Consider the following 9,519-nt stretch of genomic DNA (forward strand, 5'->3'; position numbering starts at 1 on the left):
GGGGGGGGGGCGCGGGGTTGGGGGGCCTGGGTGAGGCCAGGAGGCAGAGGGGTGAGCGACAAAGGAGCCCTTTGTTGTGCTAACTTTTTCCAAGACGTAAAAGGAGTAACAATAGACAATCCAGACTGGTGGGGGGGGGGTCAAGGACAAGGGGGTGTGGGGGGACCATGGCCTAGAATCCCAGCCAGTTCCAATAAGCAGAGGATGAAGGCACTGACCTCCCCCCTCCCCTGCCCTCCCCATCCGCCCTTTGCCCTGGGCCCACCCCTCCAATGCCCCACCTCTAAAACGGACAGCACAGCACGGGGAGACACACAGGATTACCAGGACGAAGGACAGACAGCTCTGAGGCCAGAGACGGACTAAAGGGGCAAAGACCCGTAGAAATTTGGAGCTAAGGCAAAGTCCAGAGGGTGTTTATAGAACTTAAAGAATGTGCTTTTTAAAATTGTTTTTTGGCAGGATGGCGGAGATGAGCTGAGGTGGGAGCTCCAGTCTGGGCTGGTGAGGCCTCCTGCCAGCCCCGCCCACTGCAGCTGGCTGCCTCTGAGGCTCCGGTGTGCCCTGCACCCCCACCCCCAGCACATGCCCACCTGTCACCCAGGTAACAGCCCAGAGGTTTTGCACTGTGCCCTTTGAACCCAGAGCCCTGGCCCAGTCCCCACCTCCCCAGGCCTCCAGCCAGCAGCCTCAGGAAGCCCGGGGCACTCTGGGACCCCTGTGGCCTCCGCAGTAGTTAGGACTCAGCCTGAACTCTGCACACCCGACCTCTGGGGGAAGGACCGTCAGGGCCCAGCCCCTCCCCGCTCACCTCCCTCCCAGAGAGGCCCCAGCCCACAAATCTCTCCTCTTCCTGCAGGAGGAGGCTGCCAAAGCACCACGCCTCATCAGCTCGGAGTCCCAGCGCCCCGCCGAGGGCTGCAAGCAGCCCAGGAAGCCAGGCGTCCCCTCCCGCCAGCCCTGCCAGGTTCCCCTCCCCTGGCCCTCTGGCGAGCGGGGGGCAGGAGGCACAGCGCTCCGGATTCCCCACACCCCAGAGCCGTTCGCAGCCTCGCACAAGGGGCCGGTTTCCTGGAGGAGATCAGCAGGAAATCAGCCGGGCCCCTGGCCAGCGGCTCCCCTCCCAATCCAGCTGGCGCCCGCTCCTCCGCAGCTCCCCTCGCAGCCCCTGGGGAGGGCCGGGGAGGGGGCGGGGGTCCCCCCTGTACCGCCCCTCCTCCCCCCACACCCAGCCCAGGGGGGAGGGTGGGGTAGCTCTGGGTGTAGCGGCGGAAGGAGGCCCCCTAGCCCAGCGCCCCGATAAGCATCTCTCCCCCTCCCCCCACCACGGGCATCCACGTGCTTCACATTCTTGGACGTCTGGGAGCGGGTGGAGGCGTGAGCGGTGAGACTGGTGGGGGACAGATGGGGAGCCACATCCTGTATACCCCCTGTCCTCCAGTGCCCCCTGAACGGGGCTCTGGGGAAGACGGCAAGGTTCCCAGGGCCCTGCAGGACTGGAAGGGTCTCCTCCCCTGGCCAGCCTGCAGTCTCTCCCCACCTTTGGTTCAGGTGGCTGGAGGCCTCCTGTCACCACAGGACCTGCACATACACCAAGGGGCCCCTCCCAAGGCAGTGGTGGTGACCCCTGTACACCAGACAGGGTCAAGTCACCCCCCGCCCCCAGCAGCCTCCAGGTCTTTCCTGTGCTTCAGAACAACTCCCACACCCACCACTCCCAGCCCACAGTTTTGGGGCTGAGCCCATTGGCACCCCAATCACATATACACACACCTACACAGCGACTCCGGGAGCAAGGGAGCCCAGACCGCCAGCTTTACCCAACCCAGACAGAGTGTGGGAAACAGGCCTCTACTTCCCCCTCACCAGCCTCACCAAACCCAAGGCCTGTTGGACTCCCATGCTGCTCCCCACCCCCGACCAGTGTGGGGCCCCGGAAAGCTGGGCTGCCCCCATGGAATGAAGGAAGAGATGGGGTTGGAGGCCAAGGTCTCTGATCCCAGCTTCCCCCCAGTCCTCTGGCAAAGGCGGCCAACGTGCTGACAGTAGTGACCATGGCAGCTGTGCCCCCATGTTCCCACTGGGATGAAACCCCTTCCTCCAGGTCTGGAAGTTGGCAAAATGGGTCCTGGTGTCACACCTCTTACCTCTCCCCTTTGGCTAAAGTCAGCAGGCACACACACACACCCCTCCCCTCCCACGGTCTGGGTCTGCAGCCTGCAGCCTCCCAGCCACTGGGCCCCAGAGGCAAAGGTCAGGGGACAGGACAATAGGAAAGGCTGGGGGTGAGGTGGCTCTGGGAGGGGTGGAGGTAGGGTGTCTCTCCACTTCAGGTCCCCCTCTACCTAGAGCAAAGGGGCTGGGAGTTGCCCTTCAACCTTCTCCAATCTGCCAGGCCTCCAGCGACCCATAACACCCCTCCTCCAGGGCAGGCAGGACGGAGGCAGCGGATCGGGAGGGCGAAGCTCNNNGGAAGAGCGGAGCCCCAGGAGGGAAAGGCAAGAAACCCAACCCAGGTAACAACAGCCCCCTAGCGCGGGCTCCCTCCCACCCAGGTACACTACCTCACAGCTGGGTTCGAACACGCCCAGGAGTGCACCCCAGGCACTCACAGCTCCCTCGGGTGCACAGAGCCCCTCCCTTCCAGAGGAGCCCGAACCCAGATGGAGGACAGTGGGCAGGTGAGCGGGCTGCCAGGACTCCCGGGTTCTCATCAGCGTCCCTCTTAGGGACAACCCAGTGCCAGCCCCTATCCCTAAGTGTAAACAGGGTAACAAAAGGACACAGCTGGGTCGGCAGGGGATGTGTCCCTCATTTCCAGAGCAGCCCTAGACCCACAAAACACCAAACTCATCCCCCAGAGAACAAACCAGATTAGGGTTAGGAGGTGGGAGATTCTTCCCACCAGAGCAGCCTCTCCCCCCACCCCATTCGTGGCTCAGAAGCCTCGAAGATGCCAGCCAAGTGTCCAGGGCCAGAATGACCCTCCTCTGGCCAGGTGCCCCTCCCCAAGATGTAAGGGTTGGTTAGGATGGCAGACGGGTGTCAGATGCAGTTGCCCCTTCCTGCCACACCCCACTGCCAACACCAAAGACATCGAGCAGTCCCCTGACACCGACTCTAATGACACAAGGGCAAGGGCTGGGGGCGGCAGCTGTTGCACGGGAGGGGGCTCTCCTCCAGGCTTTGACGGGTGGGATCTGGGAAGGAGGCCCCTCCTCCTCAGAGCAGAGAAGCCCACAGACAGGGCCTCTACCCCACCCTCCAGAGTGGGAGAAAGGACCACTCTGCTGTGAAGGCCCTGGATTCCAAGCAAGAAGATATAAAGTGGGGGCAAGGGGTTTCACTCCCCCTGGCCGAAGTAGCAGGACAGATGAACGTTTCCTGCAGGGAGAAACCCCCAAAGTTCCTCAGCCCTGATGTAACAGAAAGAGCGCCCAGGGCTACTCGGGAGAACCCAACTGTCCTGCAAGGGCACCCGAGTTTCAGCGAGAGAGACGGGAAAGTGACGAGTAGAGAAAAGACCCCCACCACGCCCCAGGCCCGCATCCCCGGTGGGAGTGGAAGCTCCACCGCCCACCCCCAGCCCCAGCTCCTACAATGGGAAAGGGGAGGTCGGTACCTACAGTGGTTTGAGCCATTCCAAAGCGGAGTCCGGAGCGGGGTGGAGTAGGGACCAGGGGCGGGGAGCCCCTTCTCCGGGAGCAAACACGCCCGGTTCTGGTTATAAAAATCCACCACAAGGAAGGGATTGGGGGTGGGGGTGAGCCCCCCCACTTCCACACTCTCGTACATCTTCCCCGCGAAAACAAGAGGTCCGGGCGGGGAAGTCCTGCGCGCCGCCTCCCTCACTCAGCCGGCGGCGCCATCCGCGGAGAGCAGCTGGGGGCGAGGGGCACGTCCCCCCACCCCCCAGCCCCGACTGGCGACCCGAGCCGGGGGCCGCCCGACGCCCGAAGTCCCGCGTCAAAGTCGCCCGGCCGCTCCGCCAGTCCCAGGTGAACAGCGGGGAAGTTGTGTGGGGGGAGGAGGGGGTCCCTCGGCTCCCCCCGGGAACGCCCGGCCGAGGCCCGGGAACTCAGCGGCTCCACCTCGAGGGGGCTCCCGTCTCGAGCAGCATGCTGTCCGAGGCAGACTCCTGCGGCTCCCCAAGTGCGCCGGCCGGGTCGGGATCGGCGCGGGGCGGGGAGAGCGGGGGGCGGGGGGGCGCCGGACACTTCCTCCTCCCCGCCGGGGCTGCCGGGCTTCTCCGCGGCGAGGATTCCGGGTGGGGGTGGGGACCCCGCGTGGCTCCGCCTTCGCCAGGCCCGGGGCGGCCCGCCGACGCTCGGTCTCCGAGGTGCGCGCCGCGGCCCCCCGCCCCGAGCCTGCGCGCCCCCTCCCGGGCGGCCCCACCCCCTTTCCCTCCGCCCCGTCCCGTCCAGGCACCGCCCCTGACTTAACCCTTGCCCGGCGGGTCCGGCTGCGGCTGGCGAAACGCAGGGAATTGACAGAGAGAGGCGCGGGCTGTGGCGGGCGAGTTGGTGGGGGGTCTGGGAAGGGGGAGGATAGAAAAGGGGGAGGGAAGGACGGGGGAAAAGGCCAGAGGAGGAGTACGCGGAGGACGGACGGAGACAGGGTACGCGGAGAGGTGGGGGCTGCGCGCGGAGGCAGGGACGGAAGAGGGGCGGGCGTCTCCCCCATCCCAGTTCCGGCTCCCAGCCTCCCCGTAGTTTGGTCAGTCCCCGGCCCAGCGCTGCTGGAGGAGAGGTGATGGGGCGGGGAGGAGGAGGTGGTCCCGGTGTCCTCCCCCAACACACCCCCCACCCGGCCCGGGCCTCATTTGCCTAATGCAATGCGGCTGAACTCTCGCTGAACTCGCCTGGCGGCGCCTCACCTCCGGGTGACCCACCCACCGCTGCCCGTGACATCACCCGCTCGCCAGCCCGCCCGCGGGGCTCACCCGCCGGCCCCCGGCCTGCTCGGGCCCGGCGAGCGCCCCCGGAGACGCGGAGAGTGACCGCAGGAGGCGAAGGGCCAGGGTGCGCGGGGCCAAGTGTTTGCGCCACGAACGCGGCGTGCTGGGTGTCCCGGGTGTGACATTGTGCATCTCAGGCGCTGTGTCAGAATTTGACACCCGGCTTGTGTCATTGTCTGTGACATCATGTGTGACTCCGGCCGGCCGCCCGCCAGAACCCAAAGCGGCAGCGCGGACGCTTTGGCACAAACGCGTGCAGAGGGGGGTCTCCTCCCCAAGCTCTGCGTGCTTCCGGCGAGCAAAGCCCCGCCCAGGGTGTCTCCCAGCGGCGGAACCGGGATCGGCCCCCCACCGCGCAGTCCGGGCCGGGGAGAGCTAAGAGGAGGGGCTGGTGCCTTCCAGCAGACCACTTCCTCCCGGAAGCCCTCGGGATGCCCGTTTCAGTGGAAGAAAGGCATAGGTTGGGAAGGCCCATAAAGGAGGGGGATGTCCCTAGAGGAGAGGGTATCCTGTTACTCCCACTGACCCTGCAGCAGAGCTCCCCCACTCTAAAAGGGGATAGGAATTGACATGCTTCCCAAGGATATTCCTTTAGAAGCCAGGTTCTTAACCTATGTTGTCATTTAATCCTCAAGCAACTCCCAAGAGATAAGTGGGCATTATTCCTATTTACACATAAAGAAACTGAGGTCTCAGCAAAGCTAGGTGGGTTGTCCCAAGTTCACACTGCTAATAAACGGTACAGTGAGGATTTGAACTTTCTGCTGCCAAAGCCCATATTCCCACCATGCCAGGCTGATTCAAGAAAAAGTATTTTCTGAGCGCCTCCACTCTGGTAAGCCTGTTCTTGCATACCTTATGGAGCAACAGCCATTGAGCATATAATCCTAAATATATATATATATATAAATTTAATTGCAAACTGAGGTAATTGGTATTATGAAACAACTATAGTATGCTTTGAAGGAGAATTAATGTAGGTACCTAATTCAGGTTGAGGAGTCAGGGAGGACCTCAAGGCAGAGACCTAAAGAAAGAGTAGAAGTTTAGAAGTTAGGTAAAAAGCAGGAAGGAATGTGGTACCAGTAAAAGAAAGAGCCTGTGCAAAGGTCCTGGGGTTAGAGATGGGGGGGGGTCATTCAAGGTACTGACAGAAGGTTAGCAGGAGCTTAAAATTCAAGAGGAAAATAGACAAAAGACCAGGCTGGAGAGATGGACCGACGCCAGACCAGGTGGGATTGCTGGCCTCAAATGACTTGGATTTTATCCTAAACGCAAGAAGCCACAGAAAGCTTCCAAGCAGAGGAGAAGCAAGGCCTGATTTACAGTGGTATAAGATCTTTCGAGCAGCTGTATGAAGAATGGCTTGTAGGAGGGCAGGAGAGACCGGCTGGCATCTGCCACAAGGGTCCAAGCAGCACAGGGGGAGGCAGTGGAGAGGACTCTGGTGTGTGGCTTGTGCAAGAGCCAAGTTCCCAAGACTGCGAAGTACAGACGTCTACTGGCCTGGTGGGCAGGTGGCTGTGGGGCTCCCAAGTGAGGCCTCACCCACGTGTGTCTGGGCTGCAGAGGGAATGCTGGGGTGTGGGGCACATACGCACGCCTTGGCAGTGGAGGAGTGCCGGGGAAGAGGGCAGACTGCTGCCACAGCCCTTGGTATCTCTCCTCCCAAGTGACCTAGCTCCTGGGCACCAGTAACGTGCTAGGCTCTGTGTTCACTGCTGCGAGGTACTAAAGGATCTGAGACTGTCCCTACCATCAAAGACTTGGTAACTGGGGAAAAGATCTCCCAAATGATTACAGCTCACGGCAGGAGCTAGGTGGGAAGAAGTCACTTCGTGGTAGAGATGAGTGTTGGAAGAAAAAAAAAATGAGCCACAGGCATTCAAAGGCACGAGAGTGTCATGAGGAAGGGGGAACGGCTGTGAAGGTTTCTGGGAAGAAGCAGCATTCAGGATGTTCCTTAAAGGGTGGATAGGGTTTCTGGAGCTGCATACGGGGAGAAGTCCAGGGGAGATACCTGTTCTGGGCAACAGCAGTGTCCTGGGGCAGTGAGAGAAGGGAGGGGGCAGGAAGGTTCTGTTGGCTGAGGGAGAAGTCCAGTGGCAGCTGCCTGCAGCCCTGGGCCCGTCCTCCTCCGCAGCTCCTTTGTCACATTCCCCACGCTCCTCAAGGGCTGTGTGTTTAGCAGGCCCTCAGCAGGTATGGGCTGAACTGAACTGGCCCCCACTTGTGCCAGCCCCCTTCTGTCCCCAACCCCATCTGGAGAGCATGACAAACAGGAAATCAGGAGGCCTGGAGCCAGACAGATATTGGGTCCCAGGAGAGGGTGGCCATCCCCCAAGACAATGCCCCGGCTCCACCCACCTTGTCATCACCGCTCTTGCAGGGTGCTTGAAAATCCCCCAGGCTCTCATCAGCAAGCAGGTCACCCTGGCCTCAGAGCAACTCATCCAGCCAGGAACGCATTAAGAGTCTTGCTTTAAAGGGGAGGATACAGACTCAGAGAGGATGGGTGACCTGCCCAAGGCCGCACAGGAACAGCCGTCCTTTTTAAGACTTCGGCCCCGTGGTGCCTTGCTTCGTCTGTGGGCAGGGTGAGGTCCCAGGCAACCCCAGAAATCAAAATGGGGAGGGGAGGGCCGCTATTACTGATCTAGCCAGTCTACCCTGGGCGACCCAGCGCCACTGGCTGTGCCTGACTCCATGGAGGAGGAGGGAGGAGGAGGAAGGAGGTAGTGTGGGCACCGCCCCAGAGTGATTTGGAGAAGGGAAACACTTCCTCTTTCCACAGATGCTACCCCCTAAAGGGTAGTCCTGGCCTGCACTGGTCCATCTTCATGGGCACAGGGGCCATGGCGTGGAGCGGACCCAATGTCTCAGGTCCTGGCCAGCCCAAGAGGACAGGCTTCCTTCCCTGAGTCCTGCCCGAGGGAGTGCATATGCATTATCGATGCTACCAGATCAAAGGTGAGGGGCCCTCACCTTTTCACTCAAAATCCCATCCAACAGTCTTTTGGCTGACTCTGCATCTTAGACCCCAGGAAGGGGACTGCTGGCAATACTTTTCTCTGCCTGAGCTGTCACTCTTATTGTCCAGGGAAAGAGTAGAGAGAAGGGAGGGATGGAGGACAGAGACTAAAGGGAAGGGAGTGCCAGAGGAGAGGAAAGGAGGGGCATACCCCCTCCTCTGTCTCCCCAGTCTCCAGGCAGACACACTATCAATATATGGACAGAAAGGGGCTCCCATCTCTGTCTCTTCTACTGACTGCTTCCAACTTCCCTGCCCCCACCCCACAAATTGAAACAAAATAATAACAACTGTGGCTTTTACACTCTGTTCCTACAGTGTCTGGGAGGGGGGCCTCCCGAGCTCTACAAACTCCCCTGGGCTGTAGCAGGCCGATTCGGGGGTGGGGATGGGTGTGAACAGATTGTATCCGCAATTTCCAGGACAGGATAGAGATCTGGCCCAGGCCTCTTAGCACTCTTTCCCTCCAGCCTTCAGGATCCAAAACACAGGGGAGGGGGCGTGGCTTGGCTGCCTTCCCAGCGCCCCCTACTGGGGGAAGGTAGGAGGTCCTCGGGCAGGAGGGGCTGATCAGCCGTGGGCGAGGGGGTTTCAACACTGGCTCTGCCCCCCCAAAGCTCCCCCAACCCAGGAGTGCCCCCCACAATACCCTCCTACATTCGCCTATCTGGATGGTGGAAAACGGGTCGGCTTCACTCCTCACTTAACCCAGCCACTTCGTCTCCACCGCGCGGTCTCCTCCTGTGCAAATGGGGACAATGACCCTCTCCCAGTGTCACAGGGATTAAGGTTTGTAAAACAGAGATAAAGTCGGGGCACAGAGTAGGTGCTCCGCAGATGTTAGCATCCCGTTCTCTCCCACTCCTGCCTAGGAGGGGCCTGGGTCCCTCTTCACTGTAGGAAGGGGTACCGCACCATGAGACAGGAAGGATGCAGCGAGCAAGGTGCAGAGCTGAGGGCATTACGTCGGTGATCTTGCCTCATCGCAGCCTTTGAGGGAGGTTCTGGTAAGATCCCTGTTTTACAGACCAGGAAACTCGCTCAGAGAGGTCATCCTATGTAGAAGGTGGCAAAGCCCGAACTCCAACTAGGCCTGCCTACTCCCCAGCCCGCGTGGAATTCCGGGAGTAAGCAACCCATAAAGCAGGGGGGTGTCCCCTCCAGCCTAGACTGGCAATAAGAAAGAAAGACCCTGACCTCCGCAAACACACAGCACAATCCACAGACCTCTCCCCCTTAAAGACACTGTGCCCTAAGTCACGGCCTCCTCCAGCACATGGACAAACTGACACCCCCTCCTCCCTCCCCCCCCTCTGGATTTGATTCTCCCAAAACACACTCAACCCTCTGACCTTCTCACCCCATACATACAAACCATTAACCCCCTTCCCAATACACACTCAGCCTTGACCCCCCACAGCCCTAAAACACACACAACCCTGACCCTCCCCACAATGCACACAGAATCCCAACCCTCCACGGTAAATACCAGCCGTCAGAGATCAAGCCCCAGGGGCTCTGCGGACGTGGG

General features: G+C 60.9%; 1 protein-coding gene across 7 annotated transcripts in view; it reads right to left on the minus strand.

Annotated features, from left to right (window-relative positions):
* Positions 1-9,519, minus strand: part of RARA (retinoic acid receptor alpha) — a 45,774-nt gene that overhangs the window by 10,095 nt on the left and 26,160 nt on the right. Inside the window, exon 1 of one of the 7 annotated variants that reach the window (XM_040640665.1) lies at positions 7,325-7,893. The exons of 3 other annotated variants lie outside the window; for them this stretch is intronic. Coding sequence is in view for 2 of the 4 variants with exons in the window: in XM_040640662.1 (XP_040496596.1) it covers positions 3,627-3,795 (169 nt within the window). In the remaining 2 variants the exon portion in view is untranslated. Of the gene's footprint in view, positions 1-3,622; positions 4,164-4,942; positions 4,962-7,324; positions 7,894-9,519 lie in introns of those variants that run through there. 3 more of the 7 variants (XM_040640667.1, XM_040640662.1, XM_040640664.1) reach the window with 3 other exon arrangements.

This window comes from Ursus maritimus, unplaced genomic scaffold, assembly GCF_017311325.1.
Source record: "Ursus maritimus isolate PB19 unplaced genomic scaffold, ASM1731132v1 scaffold_24, whole genome shotgun sequence".
NCBI classification, from domain to species: domain Eukaryota; kingdom Metazoa; phylum Chordata; class Mammalia; order Carnivora; family Ursidae; genus Ursus; species Ursus maritimus.